Source organism: Amblyomma americanum, chromosome 1 (assembly GCF_052857255.1).
Source record: "Amblyomma americanum isolate KBUSLIRL-KWMA chromosome 1, ASM5285725v1, whole genome shotgun sequence".
In the NCBI taxonomy this organism is placed as follows: Eukaryota; Metazoa; Arthropoda; class Arachnida; order Ixodida; family Ixodidae; genus Amblyomma; species Amblyomma americanum.
The window spans coordinates 29109994-29133622 of NC_135497.1; the positions used below are offsets into that span (position 1 = coordinate 29109994).

Consider the following 23629-nt stretch of genomic DNA (forward strand, 5'->3'; position numbering starts at 1 on the left):
GTACCTTTCACATTTTCTAATCCTTGCGTGCCTCTCCTCGAATAAAACTCCAGACCTTTTGCTACGCTCCGGCTGAACAACTGGGTCGCCAGCTCAACACGAATTTTTTTAGTGTTTGTTGGATTAATATGGGAAAATGTTAATTTAGGACAGACACGCGCCAGGCCGGGTTGCTTCGAATCTTCTACAAACAATCTGTCATAGTGCGCCCAGTGAACCCGTTCATCATTCACAACCAAAATCTTTTCTCGATGCAAGCGGTTCCGCACACATTTCAGGAGGTGAGGCACATCAGAAAAAACAAAAACATTGCGCTTGTTGTCAACAGAATGAGTAAAGGAGTGTTTAGTGTGCCGAAGAGCCCCACTCACTCCGAACTCTTTCCACATTAAGCGATTAGTAGCTGCCCCATCACACACAATCCCATCGACCAACGCGCCGGCTTCCTCCAGGAGAAAAATCGCTTTTAGTATGAGCTGTGCAAGTTTGGTGCCTTTTGTAGGACCCTTGCTCGCAAAGACAGCAACCGGCTGCGAGTTATGATCCCAAAATGCTCGAAATGTGAACACCAGTCCATGGTCGGCGAGGTCATCGCTGGTCGTCGCACTGTCACCAAAATCGCTTAATCCGCAATAAGTCATTGACTTTGAGTGCACTGTCATCTCTTTCCTTACCTGCACTTCATCGAACACTAAAATCTCGTGTCGCTGAAACTCGTCCTTGGTGGCCATTTTTTTTTAAATGCCGCAAAACATCGCGTGTCAAATCCGCACTTCACTCTCACCAAACTTAAATACTTTCGAACTGTGTGACACAATGAAGCGGTAAAACATCATTTGCTCGGAGGAAGGAATACGCCGATGGGCTGCGAATGTGCAGCAACAGACACAGCAAACGCCAGTCTTCTGTGTAGCGCCGGTTCTTTTTTTTGCGAGTTTGGCAGCTGCCAAGCACTCTTTCACTGCCGTCAGTTGTATTCCTGGTAGCTCAGCTTAGGAAAGCTTCGCTTCAATGTCTTCCCCAGAAGTTATCTGCAGGCGCTCACGAGCTTGCTTAAGCTCGACAGTGAGCATCTTCAACCGGTTGCAAAGGTGATTCTTTGATCTTTTGAGGGCATAGTTAGCACGCCTGAGCGCTGCAAGTTTTTCACGGTTTTGCAAGTTTTTCGCGGAGAAACGAGCACTACTGGAATTCAACTTCCGTTGCTTCTCCATTAGCCTCTCCTCGCGAATTCGGAATGTTTCTGAGAGGCTGAAGCACTTCTGGCAAACTGATCCACCGGCACTGAGGATTAGTGAACATTTCTTGTGGCGCCATTTATTATCAAAATCAAGAAACGCACTTTGCGGCTCAGCCTTAGGATACTCTTTGACGCTAGGTTCTAGGTCCTCCAGTACAAAGCCTTTGTCTGCATGCTCCAAAATAGTTTTAACGTCCTCCAAAGATCTCACAGAGCTTGTACATTTTAAATCCTCCAAAGAAACAACTTTGCCCATCACCACTACTCTCACCTCCATTTTGTCATCAATTTCGACCACCTTGGCAGCTATCAGAGAACCAGCAGGGCACATGCCGCCCCACGAGCACGTTGCTTCATTCATGTCTGATACGGTCATGTCGCCCGCTGATGCAGGATGTGAGGTAACCGACAGCAACTGGCTGGCAGATGTCTTGGAGCGTTTAAGTTAAAGAAAGACAACACTTTTGACTTCGTTCATTTCGAGCCGGTGAAAACCCCTGCATTTAGATGGCAGGCACGAGAGTGGAGGACTTTCGAACAAGCTTGCGAATGCTGAGATCGCCGCTGTTGCTGAGCTGCAATCGGATTCTTCTTCAACCGCTGTCACGTTGCACGCCTCAGCGGTAGTCGGCGAGGAGCTCATGTTAGCTTCTTCTGACAATTGTACACAAGGTTCGGCGCTCCTCATTTTTTTCGCTTCTAGCAGTTGCCTTTTGGCGAGTCGTTTTCTACTTTTTGAAGTCTTCGAAAGGTAGTCAGGGCAGTCAGGGAATTTCGTGGGCACCGCGTCCTTTGCCAACAACGCGCATCGCGGGACGCTTTGCAGCACATGCCAATTGTACTCTGCTGTCGAGGTTTCGGACACAAAACTGGGCTCAAAATGTCTCGCAAACGTAGTCAGTTGTTGGTAGAGCTCGGTCCTTTCTTGGTATAGCCCGCCGCCACAGCTGCAGCCGTTCGTCTTCTTTCGGCGCCGAAAACAGCGAAAACTTTTCCTTGCAGGATTTGTAGCCCGTATTGCAGCGTGGCACAAAACACTTTTTCCCCACACGCGAACGCAAAATGCACCAAAAACAAAGAAGCGTGGATATCAGCGAAAGGCACCGAGCACGTGCACAAGAGAAAAACGACGCGGACGACAGAAGAACTGACACGTTCCTTGCGGCAACCCGCCGGCCCTCAGCCACCTAAAGCAAAGCCCCCAACCGCCTCGCGCCATCTCTCGGCGGCCGGCGGAAATTCGTTCCTCGCTGTCGCCACTTGCTCTCCGTCGCGGGACGGCCCATTCACACACCTAACCTTTTCTAACACCATGACTGTGGGTTAAGTAACTTGTCATTCAAACCATGGATTAGCTCTTGAAATTTAGTTGTGTCCGATTCCGTACCTATATTTGATGGCAAATGGTTCCATTCGATGACTGTGCATAGAATGAATGACTTTCCGAAAAGGAATTCCTGCAAAATGTCCGGAATCTAAGCGTTTGAAGTTAAAGGCCAGCTTTTTTTATGGTGACAGAGTGACAGCGCATTCTTTGGATTAAGCTGTGTGGGCACCTGAGCCTTATATTGGACGTGCTGATTAGGAGGGAAGGGGTGTTTTTGAGAATAGCCTATCTCTGGATAGGCGACTTTGACATGCGAATGAGAAGGCAAGTGCAGCACAATCAAGGTGTGGTTATGACTTACTGCGTGTTATCAACGCTCTATATTTTCTGAAGCATCTGTCATTCTCTGACATTATGTTTTTTTCTTCGATGGATCACACTGTCCTGGCACTCAGTTCATCAAGCTTTCTTCATACTGTGAGGGATCGTACATTCTTGCATTTGATGTCTATTAGTGGTTTTTTGTACGGTTCATGTTCCACCCCAAATCAAGCATACACTTTCAATGGAAACATTAGGAAGAAACATTAGGAAGTGCCATAACACAAGCGTGTTGCAGCTTTAAGCTATGTAGCGCTATACACTTTTTGTGGACAGGAAGGAAGAGAAAGCTTCAAAGAAATCACTAAGTGTCGAGTACATGCTGCACCAGAGTCACCAAGGCCAGTTTGTCCGTCATCTGGTCCGATGTCAGCCGGGTGCGCTTGAATGGGGGTATGGAGTGCGGATTAAAGGGGATTAAATTGCTACATGGCAGGAATAAAGAATGTTTCAGATTAACGTGTGGTTGTGGGGAAATTGGAACATGCAGGATGGCGATGGAAGAATCAGGGTGCTCTCTTTGGCACCGAACGTTATTGATCAGCAAATACTAGGTTTTTAAATTTCATGTTTATCTGACATCGCGATTCCCCTAAGGCATGAAAAAAAACCAATGTTATGGAGAAAAGCATTTGAACTGAATGAAGCGAGAATAACCTATCTGATGTTTTTCCAGCTCCTGGAGCATTTCCGCTATGTATGGTATGAAGACAGATGTTTAGGGGAGGGAGCTAGTGGCAATTCTCGGCACTTACCACCTCCCCTTACAAATACAAATTACCTAGGATGCGTGTAAAAATATTTTAAACGTGATTTGTGGGAGACAAATGATGGTTTCAAGCTTTTTACTCAGTTCCTAATGCCAGCTTGTTTTAGACGGTGGGAACAGCAGGCTTGTACATCATTTCAAAGCATTGAGAGCCCACACACAATTTTTTCTCGCTCCCTGAAATCAGAAGGGCCCAAAGGCCTAGTGCGAAGCCCCAACTCTGAACTCGTTGGTAGTTAGGGGTCTTGAACCGTGTGCTCCGGTAAGCTTGGGAACACGCACGTGGTCTGATGACTTTCTGGAGCGTTGTTTGCGATGCTAAACTCACTCCTCTTATGGCGCCGCATCGCCTTATAAGCGATCAGATTCCAGCTAGGGCAATAACTTCGCCCCTATTCTATGTACACCCGTGAATTTCAGGTGCCCAAAGCTGCAGCAGGGAGCCAGAGCAGTAGAGTCCCTGGCAACGGAAGACCGCGTGCTGCAGTGGAACCAGCCTTGCAAGATGTGTGTCGCTTCGAGGAAGGTGAGCGAAAAGCTTCGCAGCGCCAGCTTTTCGAGCTGTCAGCGGGGCCGCAAGCTTGACCTTGGAAGTACCTAGAGTACAGCGGGGCCACAAGGTTGGCCTTGAATGTAGCTAGAGGTGAAACCATGAGCAAAACTGGTGGTAGTCAGGTTCGACACATGACGTCAGCTACAGAAGGCGATACTAGCTTCTGTTGCACCATCTATCTCAACTTTGACCTTTGACCTTGACTTTCGGTCAAGCGGAAAAGAGGGAAAGCATCTGCCGGCATCGCATGCGCAGGTCATGAAAGTGGATTCTGCATAAAACACTGCTGCACTTTGATGCGTTCAGCGGAACGTTAGGTCTGATCGATGCCAATCCTGCCATGGAGAGCGGCAGAAGTGCACTCAGCCACCGCGTTGCGGAGGGGAGGAAAGTAGGAATCCAAGGTATGCTGCCTACTCCCTGCCTCCCTGCGAGACGTCACACACCTTGACCGAGCGAAGCCGGAAAGCGGGGTCTTGAATCTCATGCGCAGGGCATCAAAGTTTGTTCTGCATAAAACACCGGTGAACTTTTATGCGTTTAGCCTAAAGCTAGGTGAGTGCGACGCGGAGCCTGCCATGGAGACCGCAAGTTCCTCAGCCACAAACGTAACCAGGGAGATGGAGCTTTTCGCTTCCAACCAGGGTTAACCAAGGCAAAACCATCAGCAGTTTTTTTTGGACTGGCAGAGATGCTCGTGTTAAGAAATATATACTAGGTGTCAATCAGACGGCAGCCATAGTAGGAAGGAGTGCGTGCGGGGCTGCGGCTGTCCTCTCGAACCTTTCTGTTGTTGTTGGGAAATACTTTCATTCTTTCTGTCAAAGCTGCCGTGAGGAACCCGCCCTAAGATGGCCGGGATGCTCTAATGCATCTCCCGGCACACAGCATACAGCATCACAAGCATACAGTGAGCTGACAGCCTGACCTGAGACAAGCGGCTAGTTGTGTGGATAATCGCTGGAACCAAGCGGCGCCTTTTAATGTGCACAAACTGCATGAACATTTCCTCTTGTTAATGACGACCAAAACTGGAATGAGCGGTAACAGTCGTTGGTGCCGATACCACGTCCTTCCTATGCGCCATTACCTATAGAATGTTACCCATAGCGGTGCCTGCCATTTTTTTCCCCGCATATCTTTTTGCATTTGCAATACCAGTATATACCTTTCATATACGTCAGTGGGGGGATGTCAGTATGTGCGTGTGTGTGGAATTTGGCTGCTTCAAGCGCAGCAATAGCCACGGTAGGATACTTCCGATGTTCCCGAGGTATAGCGCCAGAGAGCGAAGGCACGCTGAACACAAAGCAACGGGTTATACTTGATGCGTGAATTAAACCTGTCAGATTTGGCCATGGGAAGCGCAACCTTCAAGCATCGCACGCACCCCATGACAGGTGAATCTGCAATTTATATTGTCGACCGCGTGACAACTTTGAAATCTTCGCTAAGTAACCTCCCGGTTCGCGTTGAGATGGAGATCACCCAAGTACCCCGACCAGGCATATCCAGAAAATGCCTCATCGTTTCCCCTTGGTAGCAGCGCAGAGCATAATACAGTAGAATCTCGTTACAATGAACTTCATGGGACCGCCGTATTTAATTCGTTATTTTGAAATATCGTAGTACTGAAAAACCATTATATTCATGTCAGTAATGCATCACAATAACTAAAATTACGAACATTTGCAGCAGATTTATGTGTTGGCAAGTAAATAATAAACGATAACGCTGGGCGCAGTTTAAGTACAATTTATTGCTTGAAGAAGTCTGTTATCTTCTTCTGGCGAGTAGAGGACAAGCGCTGCAGGACAAACACCTCCACATCCTCGACCTTCCTGTGCACGTCATTGGGGACATCTTTGCAGCGCCCCTGGAATGATAGGGTCTTCTCTAGAAAAACTAGTGGTGAATTCCAATCGCAGGCCCGGAGCAGTCTGCACGCTATGTGACAGAGCGCCTGAATCCGGTGCAGAGCGCGCGACCTGAAATTGCGATTGAAGTACACTTGCTCTGGCCAGAGCATGTAGGGCGCCGCTGAAAAAGAACGTCACGTAAATTTCCGGTCGGATTCGCCGATTTCGGCGGAGCAGTCCCGACTGCTCCACGGAGCTATTTCGGCTCTGCAACCGCTCCCTGTCTGTGATTGGAAGACTCGATCCGTGCCTCAGATCTGCGTTTGGAATACATTTCCTCCGAATAGAGCAGGAAACGTTGCTCCAGAAGTGCTCCAACTCTGCGATTGGAAGTCACCATAGGACATCCGAGCCGGAAACAATCTTCCTCTTCTTGCGCTGATCCAGTGTCGGCATCATCTTCGTCGCTACTACATTCTTCTTGCTCACGCACTTGATTCACGATGTCTTCGGAGGTGAGCTCCGCGGATGTAGCTGCTGCGCTGTCGCTGTCCACATAATTCGAAAGTCGCTGTCCACGGTAGTTGCCCAGCCGCAGACGTTTTCTTGAGGGAGCCAGCTGCGACTCTCGATGTTGTTTTATGATCTTGTCCCGATCTTTGAGCATCGTTGCCATTGTTGACGGTGTGATGTCAAGCTCCCTGCGCAAGTCCACTTGCTTTTTTCCAGCATAACAGCTGCGACAGAATGTCTGCTTTTTCTTTAAGCGAAAACTGGCATCGCTTCTTTTTAACGCGGGGACCAAGAGAACTCATTGTCAGCAAAGCTAATGCACAACACAATCACAGCGCCGATAACTTTGCAGATCCTACCGTTCGCTGTCAACATGGTGACACTGCGACGATTGCGAGATTAAATTACATACGTTATTCTGAAATATTCGGTAATCTGAAATTCGTAGTACTGAAAGTTTTTTACATTGAAAATATAGGCATTTTGGCAGGGATTTAAAAAAATTCGTAAATCTGAAAATTTCGTTAATCTGATGTTCGTAGTAATGAGATTTTGCTGTAAAGGTTACTTATGACACCACGCGTGCAGTGAAAGCAAAACATCTAAAAGCATTGTAGGTTGTATGTCCATGATTTTTATCTCTTTTTGCTCTGCTTTTGGTGACTAAGTTGCGTAAGTCGATGCTGACTGCGACCCTGCAGGCGGGCTGTTGACCGACAAATTACCTGAATGAATCTATGGGCGGGTATAACTTGTCAGGTCAACTTCCTTAGTCTCTGTCCTCACCTGTGGTTTCGGCATTCGGTATGCTATACCAACCAGCCCAAGAAACATATGAAATGCGCTGGGGTGAGGCCGAGATACGGTATGTCGAGGGTGATGCAGCTGAGACAGCCGCGCTTCCTGATACAGCTGAGATAGCTGATGCAGCCGAGGATGATGCAGCTGAGACCCAGCCGTGCGCCGACTGTCTCTAGCAACCGTGGCTCACTGAAGTATTCAGCACTTTGGTGAAGTGTGTTTTGAAACCAAAAAGGTAAAAATGTGTTAACTCTTACAGAGAGTGCTACATTAACACAAGATTAGTTCCCCCAACTCAAGCAGCCTAATATCGTGAAAACTCTCCGCCGACCACTGCAAAAAAGGAGCACTTCGTCTCCAGACTGGTTGGCCAAGAAAGGAACGAAATGGGTACTTGTGGCAATTTTTACGCATTCATTCTCTAATTACAAAGTGTCGGATAATGTTATGTGTGATGCTTGAGAGCAGGCTGACATAATTGTATCTCCCTCTTTCCATCGCGTTGTGAGGGTCGATTGCTCCCACACTACAATACCTTTTCCTGGCGCCGAACACGCTCTGTTATGATCAGGTATGCTTTGTAGCGCTCGTGATTGGGCTGGACTGGGCACTTCAGGAGACACCCTAAATCAGAGGCCACTTAAGCTCCGTCTGAAGGCGAATGTAAGAAAGAAAAACCTAGGCACGCTCGTTCGTACAAACAGCACACAATATGCTGATGACTAAGCAGAAACGTGTCGTGGTCCCCTTGCCTCCCCTTATTTCGCACCTAGCCACTGAAAACACTAGACATCTGGTAAGAGACCGCAATGCAAGGACACTGGATCAAACACCTGTCATTCACTCGAGAAGAAATTGGTGTTTTTTTCAGCATTGTATTCAATATTTGATTGCTTTGAAACACCGAATGCATGAAACTGGCAAACAGAGCTGCGCCAAGCATAGGAACAAACAGCGCGCATTGGTTATATTGCACCCTCTCGGCGAGTCGGGGTGGTTAATTTAAAATGCTGCATACTAAATCGGAAAAGCAGACTCTTGCCCTTACGAGCTACTTTGAATGAACAAATTTTCGTTTTGTTTGCACGCGATACTAAGGGTCCATCTTGACAAAAATGTACTCGAAAGCGAAGGACTGGAAGTCAAATGGCAGACGCCATGTTTCGCAGTATATTATACATGGCCCTCTAGAGTTCCGCACTGATAGCTACATTGAGAACTCGCACCACTGTCTGCGTGAAGTTCTTGAGCAGTGCTTCATCCACATAGAGAATGCCAGAAGACGAGGCTTCTCATCTGCCTTCGCTAGTGTTCGGCCGAAAACGTGTATTCTGCCTCGGATGCGGTATGCATGTGGAGGCGTTGCTGAAATGCTGACCGCTGTACCCAGAATAAATTACTTCAAACGTGTAATTTTTCACTTCGATCAATTTAACGCCAGTGCCAATTAAGTGCCAGGCTTGTGTGGAATCTTTGACAGCACTTCTTTGAGGTTTCGCCGTGGGAAAGGTGGGGGAAGAAGGTATGAAGTTGGAATGGCGTTAGGATGGGGAGGGTTAATCTTGTCGAGGCGTGATGGCTGCTCAAGTCGATTAACCACCTGACCTGCAAAACTGTAGAAAGGAAAAGGACAGCTCAGGAGAAAGGAATCCTGTGGTGTGGAGCGTGGAGAGATAGTGCAGGATTGATAGGCTGTGTGTCTGGCTGCGTCAGGTGGCTTCAGGTGCCATCAGGTGGCTTGGTATATTTGGCTTCAACTCAGAAAGACGGTCTTGATGTTCATGCAATGAACGATAATCTGACAGCTATCATTACGGAGTGCGCAGTTGAAGTAGGTGGTAGCACGGTTCGGCAGGATACCGGCAAGTTTTTTCAGGTGACGAAAGATCTGATTAAAAATGCCAAAGCATAAGGGTGTCTAACCCTGCCGACTAATAGAACTGGCAGAGATATAGAAGTTAATAAATAAAAGGAAGGCAGCCGACATAAGAAAGTTTAATATGGAGGGAATAAGCGTGCTCTAAAGAACGGAGGTAGCCTAAAAGCGGTGAAGAGGAAACTAGGCATAGGTAAAAACCAAGTGTATGCGCTAAGAGACAAGGAGGGCAATGCAATTGGCAATATGGATAAGATAGTCAAACTAGCCAAAGAGTTCTACACAAATCTGTACAGCAGTCAGGGTAATCAGAACATTAATGAGAGAGTAGCGCATAGCAATGCGTCAACTGCCACTAGTGAAAGAGGAGATACAGAAAGCCTTAGGAGCAATGGAAAGGAGAAAACCAGCTGGGGAGTATTGGGTAACAGCTGATCAATTGAAGGACGGAGGGGAGATCGTGTTAGAAAAACTAGCCACCCTGTATACGCAATGTGTTATGACCTCGACCGTACCAGTAGCTTGGAAGAATACAAACATTATCTTAATTCACAAGAATGGAGACGCCCAGGACTTGAAAAGTTATAGACCGATCAGCTTACTATCCGTTGCCTACAAGGTATTTACTAAGGTAATCGGTAATAGAGTCAGGACAAACTTAGTCTTTAATCAACCAAATGGTCAAGCAGTTTTTCGTAAAAGATATTCCACAATAGATCATATTCACACTAACAATAAGTTGATAGAGAAATGGGCACAATATAACCAACCTCTATGTAGCCTTCATTGATTACGAGAAAGCATTCGACTCAGTGAAAACTTCAGCAGTCATACAGGCGTTGCATAATCAGTGTGTAGAAGAGCCTTATGTCAAAATACTGGAAGATATATATAGCAACTGCACAGCTGCTATAGTCCTGCATAAAGTGAGCAATAAAATTCCAATAACGAAAGGTGTCAGGCAAGGAGGCACATCTCGCCATTGGTATTCGCCTTCTGTTTACTGGAGGTATTATGAAGCCTGAGTAGGGAACAGTGGGGAATAAGAGTTAATGGAAAATACCTATATGATCTACGGTTCTCTGATGACATTCATTGTCTTGTTGAGTCACTCAGGAGGTGAACTGCAAATCATGATCAATGAGTTAGACAGGCAGAGCAGAACGCTGGGTCTAAAAATTAACATGCAGAAAACCAAAGTAATGTCGACAGTCTAGCAAGGAAACAGGAGTTCACGATAGGCAACTAGGTGCTAGAAGTGGTAAAGGTCTACTTAGGGCAGGTAATGACAGCTGATCCTGATCATGAGAGGGAAATTACTAGAAGAATAAGAATGGGCTGGAGCGCATATATATGGCAGGTTCTCCCAGATCATGAATATGAATGGCAATTTACCAATATCCCTCAAGAAAAAAGTGTACAACAGCTGTATCTTACCGGTAGTCACCTACAAGGCAGAAACATGGATGCTAACAAAAAGGATTCAGCTTAAGTTAAGGAGAATGCGGTGAGCCATTGAAAGAAAAATGATAGATGTACCATTAAGAGACTGGAAGCGGGCAGAGTGGGGAAGGGAACACAACGCGGGATAATGACATCCTAGTCGAAATCAAGAGGAAGAATTGGGTTTGGACGGCATGTAATTCTAAGGCAAGATAACCGCTCGGTCCTTAAGGGTAACAGATTGGATTCGAAGAGAAAGTAAGCGTAGCAGTAGTCGGCAGAAGGTTAGGTGGGCGGATGAGTTTAAAATTTTTGCAGGCAAAGGGTGGATGCGGCTGGCAAAGGGCAGGATTAATTGGAGAGACGTGGGAGATGCCTTTGCCCTGCAGTGGGTGTAGTCAAGCTGATGATGATGATGATGAATAAATTGTTCTGCCTTTGTCTTCTGTAGGCTCCTTGCTCTCAGCTCGATGACCATTTAGTCTGGTGCTCATTGATTGCCCGGTTTACTCGATATATTGTTTCGGACAAGAGGAGCATCGAAGCATGTCGATAACATTAGACGATGTGCAGTTAAAGCTTGCCTTTATATTGAACCTGAAGTCGCCTGTCGCGCCTCTAACAGTATTGCCACTTTTTAAATTATTTCATATGTCTTGATATTAGGATACTTCTACATGCCACGAAACGAGAGAATTGGCACTAAATGCTATCGCTGCGAAATCGCATTCTGAGCCTCTTTGCACAGGTACTCATCTATCAATACATGTCATCATGATCGAGAAGTGCTGTTATCTTCTTGATATTTATTGACATTAATAACCATTGTTATCATCGACATCATCGCTTTGTCTGCTTCCCGGAAAAGCTGCTCCCAGTAGCTCGCGGCATGTGGCAAAGGTGGGGCACTTGTTTCTCTTGAGTGGGGAAGGGAACACAACGCGGGATAATGACATCCTAGTCGAAATCAAGAGGAAGAATTGGGTTTGGACGGCATGTAATTCTAAGGCAAGATAACCGCTCGGTCCTTAAGGGTAACAGATTGGATTCGAAGAGAAAGTAAGCGTAGCAGTAGTCGGCAGAAGGTTAGGTGGGCGGATGAGTTTAAAATTTTTGCAGGCAAAGGGTGGATGCGGCTGGCAAAGGGCAGGATTAATTGGAGAGACGTGGGAGATGCCTTTGCCCTGCAGTGGGTGTAGTCAAGCTGATGATGATGATGATGAATAAATTGTTCTGCCTTTGTCTTCTGTAGGCTCCTTGCTCTCAGCTCGATGACCATTTAGTCTGGTGCTCATTGATTGCCCGGTTTACTCGATATATTGTTTCGGACAAGAGGAGCATCGAAGCATGTCGATAACATTAGACGATGTGCAGTTAAAGCTTGCCTTTATATTGAACCTGAAGTCGCCTGTCGCGCCTCTAACAGTATTGCCACTTTTTAAATTATTTCATATGTCTTGATATTAGGATACTTCTACATGCCACGAAACGAGAGAATTGGCACTAAATGCTATCGCTGCGAAATCGCATTCTGAGCCTCTTTGCACAGGTACTCATCTATCAATACATGTCATCATGATCGAGAAGTGCTGTTATCTTCTTGATATTTATTGACATTAATAACCATTGTTATCATCGACATCATCGCTTTGTCTGCTTCCCGGAAAAGCTGCTCCCAGTAGCTCGCGGCATGTGGCAAAGGTGGGGCACTTGTTTCTCTTGCCCTCTCCGTGTCTCCTCCCTTGGTTGTGTTCGGCATGAGCTTATGAGAAGTGCTACCGACATGCACCACACATTAGGTATGTAAGAGACTACACTTGGTTCCTACAGGTGGGGCTAGGGCATCGGGGCTCGAGCCAAAGAAGGTGAACGCCAGGTTTGAACTGTATTCAATCTAAACGGCGAATTGCGCAGAAACCGGTGCGGGCGCGAGCAAGCGGCGGAGAGGTAATGGTGGCGATGTGGCTCCGATACCGGTACAGCCTTTGTCCAAATTTTAGAGCACATGGGGTCTGCTTTTAATCTCTGTAGAGGGGCTTTTGTGGGGTCTTTTGAAGTCCGAATTTTCAGAACAGTGAGGTCTAGAATTACTATTCTCCCCACGAAGCCTGTTAATTTATAACAATCCACACTCCATGCATCAAAAGAGAGCTTCCTTAGCTGTAAACAGTGCACAGAGGGCATACTTCATCTCTGAAAGTTGCATCATTGCAGCTAGATAAAATTGACGCGATTTACGCTCCAAATTTTTGTATGTCGACAGCAGCCACTTGAAAGATGACTAGTGCGAGCGTTACCAGGACATACGTCCTAAGGTGTGCATGATGAGTTTCTCAGATATTGTGGTGCTCCCATACTCAATACTTTTTTTCGTCAAACGATCGCAGGGTAGACACAGGTGCCAACGATTAAAACGGCTTGCCTCCGTTCGTAACCTCCTCTCCTCAGGGAACCCCTTACCATGCTGCTGTCATCATCATTGCAGGAACTGTCATGTGAACTCGTGTCCTTTAAAGCATTGGGCTGTGCACGGCGATATATGCGCACAGGTGTGTTCCATGTGAGAAATGCTGCATTTGCTTGGATATTCAATAGAGACTCCCGCTTGGACTCTACTTTGCTTCACTGCAGTGGCGTCAGTTCACTCTTGACTGAGAAACTGTAGCTGCCAGGAAGCATTGGCACGGCTCATCATCAGGGCCGCATTGCATGCGTATTTTTTGTAATTTAAGGAAATACTTAATCTCGTGTGCGACATTTATCAATGCTCTTCTTTTGAATTCATTTTGTTTGCAGAAATGGCCACCAAAGGCTACTATCGCTGGAAGCCTGCATACTTCTCGGACTACACGAATGTCGGAAAAGATGGTTCAATTAAGGAAAGGAAACGTAAGTTTGTACTCGTTTTAAAAGTTAAATCATGTTAATTATAATTTCTCATCGCTGCTAGAACCTTAGCTGCGTTAGCATATGACTGATTTGTGGAAAGCTGTATCATCATTGTAAGATTTGTAAAATCAGGCGTGCAGTGCATCATTTTTATTGTGGGGTAGTTGAATAGCATCAAATTTCTAGCATGCCAAAACAGAAATTGGAGAACAGTTGGCTGTGTTTATACTTCTTGAAATGCGTGCTTTTTGGTTTTGTATGCTTTTGCCGACAGGAAGCCTAGTTGTGGCACTCGGCTTGGAGATGCTATGTGACCAGACATTGTATGCTCCGAAAACTTCTTATGCCACAAAAGAGTGTGATAAGGTCCGGCGACTTGAGTTGCTGACGCTGGCTGTAGCTCGGTGGCTCGGCATCTAGTCTGCTAAGGTTGTAAGCAGGAGGAAACGTTTCTCCGTCATCACTTCTGCCAGCCACGAGTAGTGTTGCAGTAGGAAGCACTGGGGAAGGCCCGAAGCGGAGGCGGGAGCAAGAGGTAGCGAGAGGGGGGGGACTGGGGGATTCGACATGCTCGAAACGGGAGTAATAGAGTGACTCTCCGCTTAATCTGTGGTCCCGGGTTCGTACCCCGGACCAGGATGAATTTTTCTTCAACTGCGAAGTTTCTGAGCAATTTGTATAGCTTTCCTTTATAGTCGTATGGCTGCGCATGGGTGGATGCCAGTAATGTACCCTTATTACAAATATACTCCACCTTCGGAGATTCCCCTAAAAATCTCAGCAGGTATATGTGTACTTTATTAATGAAACTCTATGCTGGAAGTTTCGAATCAGAAGCATACATAGCGAACACGTCTAAAATTGGCGCCTCCAACGCTGGTGCAGATTTTGTGGTTTCGGACAGCGACAGCGTGTCGTCAGCAATAAGATATAATTTATTAATGCTCATGACAAATTAGTTTTCAGGAAAGCAAAGGCGCAGTAACTTCATAACTTCCCAGAAGGCACCTGAACCTCACCAAAAGGAAAGGCAGTCAGGTGGGAGTGAAACAGGAAGGAGATAAGTGCGAACAAGAGCACTACATTTGACACCGTTGCACCGGATGTGTGAAATAGAGTATAGCTGCCCTTTCGCGGCAATCCGAAGCTAATGATGCACAACTTCATCTCTACCACCATGTGTTACGATGGGCAGACATTGGGCGGCCAGCCAACAGCGGCGCTGGAAAGCGAGGGTTCGCTTACTAAATACTGCGTGCGCCATTTTTATGCGAAAACATTGTTACGATAAATGATTGTGATGTATGTGTGTGCAAAATCCCAGGGATGGCAAGAATATTAGGGTGATGTCATCAAGCAGCCGTAAGACGCGCACAGCCAGCTGAGCACCACCACTTCAGACAATTATATACATGCCGTGCGCCTATATATATTCGCCTTTGTCCGACCACCATAAGGCGCTAGTTTTGCTGCGATTCGTGCCCAAATTGTAACGCAACCATTTGTCAAACAGCGTTTCGGATGGTGTCGTATGGTTTCTCGTTACATCTAGCTTGCATGTACTGGTCAATTTGGAGGCTAGCTTGCGACAGTGATTTGAACCGATGATGTAATAACCTTCAATTGCATGCCTTCCCAGACTTTCGTATCACAATTGTGGTGCCACCGCTCGCTGTGCAGTTCCTGGGGCTGTCTTAGACGCGCGTCTCTGTGTCCGGGAAAACACTAACTTATACAAAGGAACTTTATTACATGCATTAACACTGCACGTAAACATTGGACCCAGGCACAGTAATGCTTTTGCTGTCCAACACGTAAGCATTCTTAAGTACCTTTGCAGAATTTTTAGACACAAACAGATTATCGGGTATGTCAAGCAGTTTCATCAGTGTCCTGGCTTTTCCAACCTTTCGTTTTTCTTGTCGTGCAAGACCCAATCGCTGAGGCACACTGCAATAAAAAGCCTTCATACTTCACGTATGAAGGGTGCCCTGAGCTCTCTTAAGAAACCAAGATGCGGTGTTTGAACATCAAGGAGGATGTCTATATAGGCACGATCATGGGGAAAAGTACAGCTCTTCCCGGCCTCCTCTTTTTTTGTGCCCTGATGCACAGTGTTTAAACGCCCAATTTTGTAAGCGTAGGTTGTTCATTTGAGCCTGTGAAAAAGTCCTGGCTTGAGATAATAGGAAGAAAGTGGGCGTGCAATTATTTTCGGAGTAGTTTAGTCTCATTCCCTGCAGGGATCCAAGTTATCTTTGATGGATGTATTTGACGCGGAGATGCCCGTAACTAGCAGGAGCAATCTTTTCTTTATTCTGTCTGCAAGTAGTAGAAGCCGACAAGCCACCTGCGAGTCCGTCACAGTGTGGTAGAACAGGCCGGTAGCATTCCTGTACTGTAAAGCCAGCGATATCGCAGCCACTTCAGCCTCCAGTATGGTGCAGTTCTGTATGGAAAAGCTGACAAGTTCTTCATAGTTGGGTCCTTCTAAGGTAGCTACAGCTGCGTTCCCACGTGGAGAGGGATATAGGGCTCCGTCTACGTAGACTGCTCTACGGCTCCTTCGTGTGATTCGTCTTATGTAATGCACCATGGCTGTTCTTCGGCCTACATGTGAGTGGGCGGACATGTTCTTGGGTATTGGAGCTACTTGCATGCGAGCTCTATTTGTCAGAGGAATGAGGGTTGTAGTGGACTGTATCTGACTTTGTATGATTTGTCTGCCCGTTTCTGTTGTGACCAGACATTCTCTTTGGGGTAGGAGAACGGCCTCTTGAATTTCTTCAAAGGCGTTGGAAGCCCAACGCGTCGAGCTTATCGTTGGCAATGTATGGTGGCAGGCTGAGCGCATTCCTGATTGCTGAATGGATGATGGCGTCAATTCCGTTGCGTTCACCTTTGAGGAGCGGAAAGTTTGGGAGGTTGTATGAAACTCTGCTGATGATCAGTGCTTGTATGGGTCGCATAGTGTCCTCTTTCCGCACTCCCTTCCGTGTTCTTGTTACGCGATGTATCATCCTCGATACTTGGGTGGTTGATGTGTTCAGAAGTTTGAAGGCGTGTGACGCTCTGCGATCGGTCTGAAGACAGATTCTCAGGATTCTGATGACTGAGACTTCTGATTTGTGCCCCTTGAACTAGAATTTTTTTGGTTCTTCAGTGCAGTAGTTGTATCCTTTCATGAGGATGCCTTTGGATTTCTGCAGAGAGCACTGAGCCGCATTGCCTGGTGATATGCTCTACGCAGGAGGCAGCTTGTTGTAGCAATTATTCTTCTCGACGCAGTGATGTCGGCATACAGAGTGAATCCAATGTTTTGTATAAACTGTAATTTCCTGGCAACCGTTTTCATGGCGATGTTTAATAGGAGGGTTCAGATAATCGAACCTTGAGGCGTGCCTCTGTTCGGCATGGCTTGTGGATCCGGTCTTGTCTCCCCCATTCCTACGGTGGCCATGCGGTTCGATAAGAACGTTCAAGCATATTCGTAAGACCGTTTGCCGCAGTTGATGGTGGAGAACTCTTCTAATATTGCTTGGTGCAAAAGTTATCGAAGGCTCCTTTGAGGTCGAGTGCCATGATTAAGTAAGTGCTCCCCGCCTCTTGGGATGTTGGTTAAGACTTCTTCCTTGAGAAGGAGAGCGGCTTGTGTGGCAAGCCCACTATGAAGCCAATCATGGATGGGTGGAAGAGGTTTGTGGAGTTCGCTGACCTTTCCGTGAACTCGTTGGTCTTGTGTTCGCAAGGAAGACCGCTCTAGTGGGTCGGAAGTCGCCAACAAAGGGACCCGTCCCCGTCTCGGCCTCCCCTGCTTGCGGCGGACGTCCTCGTTTACTCCGCGCCGTCACGGGCATAGCCCGTCTTAAGCCTAGCCACGTACAGGTGTCGACACGCGTGCGTTGTCAAGGGGTTACTGAGGCTTCAGGAATGCACGAGATACGGCTGAGTATTAGCCGAGTGACCGGAAACCCACTATTCCCGTAACGACAGTCTTCTCTTGCATGCGGTGTGTTCTGTGAACAACTTTAGGGATTGTCTCGTCGGCATATGTTTGTCGCGTGTGCGAAAGAGATAACGGCTGGGCCGTGGGTGCCGTGGGAGAGGGTGGCCGCGTTTGTGCTGTTTGTGTATTTGATTGCAACCTCTCCTTTCCCAAATGTTTAATCAGCACTCTTTCCTCAATCTGGGATTAGTTGGAGGAAACCTTATTTTCCTTTCCCTGACCACTGATTGGTGAGGTGTGTCGCTTGTAATCTTATTGGTGGCTGTCCCCGCTAAGGGCGGAGACAGAGGGTTTAAAAACAAGTGCGCTGGGTTGAACGAGGGCTGAATTCGTCTGATCAACAGTTTAGTCATGTAAATAGTTTTCTCCTTGCTTTGTTTCTTCTTGTTTTATTTATGCTGTAAATAAATAGTTAACCTCCTTTCCTCGAGTGGGCCTATGGCAAGGCCATCCGGGCCCCCTGGTGGAGTAGCCGGTACTACTCTGCCAACCCCAAAGCAGGCTGCGCAGACCCCCGGGTCAGCGGGCCTCAAGACCTCTTCCCACAGGTTGAGGTCTAACTCAAAAGTCGGCGTGCATCCTGCACGGTCGTCCAGCGCCTCTGCTGAGGCGATGGATACGACCCAGGGCAGCCCCGTGCCGTCCTAATCGGACGGACGGCGGAGGTCTTTGGATCGATCAAAAAAATGTGAGGCTCTGAGTCAAGGGGCCAAATCAAAGTTAATCTAATTTATCTGCACACACGCACACAACATTAACATGGCTTTCATAATACACTGGAACTGTAGAGGTCTCGTAAATAACTATAACGGCATAAAAGACATTTTAAACACAATTTCTCCTATTGCTTTATGTGTGCAGGAAACCAATCTAGGCCCTCAGCACACAAAGGTGCTAAAGAAGCATACTGTCTTCCGCCGTGACCGAGAGGGGGCGAGCACTCTCGGGAGGCGTGGGAATCATTGTGCAACCTGGCGTAGCAGCTAGTGAGATCAAACTCAAAACTATGCTCGAAGCTGTTGCAGCCACCGTGGTTGGTTACAAAACCATTACAATTTGTAGCGTATATCTTCAACCACATCTCGAAGTAAGACAGCATGAATTAGAGTGCCTTTTACAGCAGTTACCAGAGCAATACTTGATAGTTGGCGATTTTAATGCACTCTTGTTTCTGGGGCAGTGAGAAAACCGATAGCAGAGGTGGGGTTATTGAGGATTTTATACTATCCAAAAATATTTGTTTATTGAACACCAATAAACCTACTTATTGCTCCCCTAGTTCAGGAAAAATGAGTGTTTTAGATTTGTCTTTTAGCTCTCGTTCAGTTTTTAACGATTTTAAATGGGATGTCTTAGACAACCTGTACGGAAGCGATCATCTCCCTGTTAAAATCTGCCTTTCATCCCCACCAAGTCACCCAGACAAAACCACGGTGTTGGAAGCTCAATTTAGCAGACTGTCAGTTGTTTAGAACAGCAGCCACGTTAGAGAATATTACGTTAGAAAATCTTAATGTAAATGAAATAAATGAAAAGTTCACAAATTGCATTCTTTCTGCCGCACGCTTGGCTATCCCCCAATCTTCAGGAATAGTACAATGCAACCATAAAACGTGATGGACACGAGATTGCAAAGAAGGAAAAAAACAACAAAATAAAGCTTGGAGTATATTTCGCTGATACCCCACACAGGAGAACCTTATAAACTTTAAAAAGCAAGAGCAAAAGCGCGGTACATACGTCAAAATGCCGAAAAATCATCCTGGCAGCGTTTCATTTCCTCGATAAACAGCCAAGTCTCTTCGAAAAAAATGTTGGAGGCAGTGCACAAAATGGATGGTCGCTACTCTCCATTCACAGCGCCTCTTCTGACCGCCCCTGGTGTACAAATATAAAAGAACAAGCAGACATATTAGGCGAACATTTTTCTACGATATCTAGTTCGTCTAACTAAATAGAATCATTTTTAAAATATAAAAACAGCCGAAAAAGAAGGACTGCCGATAAAGGGCAGTGCTCACGAAGCATATAATAGCCCATTTGCACTACAAGAAATTAACAGTGTACTTTCTTCGGGTAAACAGACTGCACCAGGACCAGATGAAGTCCATTACGAAATGCTTGCCCACTTGTCCGAACATGCTGTAGACTCGCTTCTGAAACTTTTTAACAAAATATGGTTATCAGGAGAGATTCCAGAGGCATGGAAAAAAGCCATTATTGTACCGTTGTTGAAGCCGGGAAAAGTACCTACCTCCCCTGGCAATTACAGACCTATAGCCCTAACAAGCGTACTTGCCAAATCCTTCGAAAGCATCCTTAACATTAGATTAAGGTTTATATTACAATCCCGTGATCTTCTTGACATCCATCAGTGTGGGTTTAAAAAGGCGTACTCTACAACTGACCATCTAGTCCGCCTAGAGAACACAGTTCGAGAAACATTTATACACAAGCAACACTGCCTTGCGGTCTTTTTCGATTTAGAGAAAGCCTATGACACCACATGGAGGTTTGGCATACTGCGGGACCTTGGAGACCTCGGAATCCGTGGTAGAATGCTAAAATGCTTGAGTGACTTTTTGACCAACCGTTCATTTCAAGTATGCCTGGGTGGCACTCTTTCTAAGAATTTCATTCAAGAGAACGGCGTGCCTCAGGGGTGCATTTTAAGCACCATGCTTTTTATAGTAAAAATGAATTCTCTAGCAAAAATAATCCCAAAGTCTATCATGTATTCTGTCTACGTCGACAATCTCCAGATTTCTTGCACATCCTCTAGCGTTACATCGTGTGAGAGGCAAATACAGATGACAGTAAATAAACTAACAACATGGGCAGACAAAAACTGTTTCAAGTTTTCTACGCAAAAGTCAGTAGCTGTTCTTTTTTCGCTTAGAAAAGGACTGCACACTGATCCCTCCCTGTATTTAAATGAAGTCGAACTATCAATTAAAGATGAGCACAAATTTCTAGGAATAATTCTTAGAAAACATAGCGCAAAAAGGACACGGACGACACAGAAGTGGACAGGACAGGCGCTAACTTGCAACTTTATATTTCGAAAAGCCACCACGTCTAATATATAGGAGCCGATCACCACCATCAAGCGATGAGCATGCGCAAAGAAGAGCACAATCAGGATTGCAGCGTGTGAAAAATAAGCAAAAAATTACGATAAAATAACAAAATGAAAACACGGTGCCGGGGGAACACTGAAAGAAAAGAGACATCGTGTACCGAAACTTGTCAATGTTAAGAACGCGGCAAAAAGGGAGATAAACAGATCGACTAAAAGATGAGGGGGAGTGTACAAGGCTCCCCACTGAGACAAGCACGTGGTGAAGAAAGACAGAATGACAATGGGGAAACAACATTGATGGGTCATGGCAATGGAAGTAAAAGATAGCAGAAATTTAGGCCAAAAACAGATAAGGGCTATGATACTATACATAATCGAATGAAAAAAATATTGAAAAAGTTTGAAACTAGGTTTTCTATGTTTTCTATGTTTTCTAAGAACTGTTACCAACTAGCCCAAACCAAGCTACTTCTAGGAATAACTTATGACAAAAAGCTCACATTCCTACCACACATAAACATACTCAAAAAGAAAGCTTCTAAATCTCTGAATATACTAAAAGTACTTTCATGAAAACATTGGGGTTCCGTTAGGACTTGTCTTTTACGGATTCATCGCTCTGTAGTACATTCTACATTAGATTACGGATGCATAGTTTATGGATCAGCGAGGCAATCTTACCTTAAATGGCTAGACCCAGTACACAATTTAGGCTTGCGTCTTTCCACCGGTGCATACAGGACGTCACCGATAAACAGTCTTTATGTAGAAGCCAACGAGCCATCGCTTACAGAGAGAAGAACCATGCTCACTTGCTCGTACGTTTTAAAAATCCATTCACTACCTAAACATATCTGTCACCAAATAGTCACAAAGTGCCCATCTAGAACACTATTTAACAACAAACCATTAGCTATAAGGCCACTTCTCCTGCGTTTTGAAGATATGTGCAAAAACCTCTGTGTAATGGATGCATTACCTGGCGTTGCTCGAAGACGTAGTCCACTGCTTCCATGGTTCAATTTTCCTCTAATCTGTGACCTCACTCTTGCACATTTCCGTAAAAAGCGAACTCCGCAGCAACATATATTACAAGAATTCCGTGCCCTTGAAGAAAAATACAGTAGTTTTACAGAATTTTATACTGATGGATCAAAAACAGATAGTTGCGTAGGAAGCGCAGTGGTGCGAGGAAATTCGGAGCAAATAGTAAGACTACCACAGTGTTCCTCCATCTTCAACGCGGAGTGCTACGCAGTATGGATGACCATAGAAAAAATACCAAGTGAGAACCTCAAAAATGCTGTTATATACACAGACTCCTTAAGTGTACTTAGAGCTCTCCATTCTAAAAATGCAAGCTCCCCTCTGCTTGGTGACATCATACACAACATAGTAACTGCCACAGCTCAAGAACAAATATAAAACTGTGCTGGGTCCCGAGTCATGTGGGAATAAAAGGCAATGAGAGAGCAGATGTGTGTGCTGGTAAAGCTCGTGGCAAGGAAATAATGAAAGTAAATATGCCGTTTAATGATTGCATGAAATTAGTAGCAAGGAAACTAAGAAAAAAATGGCAGTCGGCTTGGAACAATGAGGTCAAAAATAAACTACACTTGGTAAAACCAGTTTTAGGTGAATTTAAGTCGTGTGTGCACCAAGAACGTTTCAAGAAAGTGATCTTATGCCGTCTCCGAATATGCCACACGCACCTTATGCACAACTTCCTACTTACAAAACAAGACAAACCTGTTTGCCAAGAATATGGAGATGAACTCACGGTTAACCACATTTTATTTTTTTGTGTGGAACTGGAAGAACTAAGAAAAATGTATTTTACTGAATTTTATAATAAATGCATTCCTTTTCATCCCGCACTGCTTTTAGGAAATGATGCAATTGTTAATCTATCGTGTTTTTAGCTTTCTTAACGAAACGGGATTTCTCAAGAGGCTAAATTTTTTACCCACTGGTTTGTTTGAATTTTAGCACACCTCAGCCAATTTCTCATGCCTGAGAAGAAAGCTAAGGCTTTTATTTTGATTGGTTGGGAGCCTCGATGTCCTTCCGCAGCCAAGGAAGGCTATTGAGGTTACCCGGCCCTCTTTAAAGCTTTTACTTGTAGCCATTTATAAAATTTGTGTATGTTTTCACTGGGTAATAATAATTTTTGAGGGCCGCTAGAGCAAGGATGATTCTTGCATTTCTATAATATTCAACAAGACACTTTTCCTATACCTTGTTCTTGGCGCATGGTGGCCTCAGTTGCCTATGTGCCATAAAACACAACACTCCTTTCCTCGAGTAACGATGTTTGCGAGTTAGAACCACCGGGTCATCAAGAAACCCCAATTTCATCATCAACAAGGTGTTTCCTCTCATCACCCCTTGAAGGGGGAAACTCAACTAGGTTGTTGTGCTCGATGTAGCTCTTTAGTCTTGTCTCGTTTATCCGTTCGTAGTTTCCCCAGTCATGATGTTAGAGGTATGGGGCGTAGAGCCTCGATCGTTGGTTGTTTCCCTGGTTTGGGTGTGGCAATGGTATAAGCATGCTTTCACTCCTGGGGCATCGTGTTTTACAGTCATAAGGATTTGGTAATTCAGTGAGCTGTTTGATTTACTTGGTACTTAGGTTTCGAATCACGGCATTGATGATTTTGTCAGCACCGGCTGCGGTGTTCTTGGTACATACGCGTACTGCCGCGAAGACTTCGGATTCAGTTTGGGGGCGTCCAGCTCTCGGTTAGTCCGTACGGTATAAGGTAGTGTTTAGGGCGGAACGGTTGTGCCGTTTTTCCCGATGTATTTATCGTTCACGGCTTTCAGTAAGGTTTCATCATTCCCAGGCTAGGTGCGGGCGATGCGTCTCAGTGTTGTTTTTGCTTCCGAA

The 23629-nt window shown here is 45.7% G+C and overlaps 1 protein-coding gene across 1 annotated transcript in view; it reads left to right on the forward strand.

The window, feature by feature from the left end:
- LOC144112391 (uncharacterized) overlaps positions 1 to 23629 on the forward strand; it is a 49382-nt gene that overhangs the window by 11422 nt on the left and 14331 nt on the right. Inside the window, exons 3-4 of the mRNA XM_077645236.1 lie at positions 4138 to 4243; positions 13559 to 13651. Coding sequence (XP_077501362.1) covers positions 4138 to 4243; positions 13559 to 13651 — 199 coding nt within the window. The remainder of the gene's footprint in view (positions 1 to 4137; positions 4244 to 13558; positions 13652 to 23629) is intronic.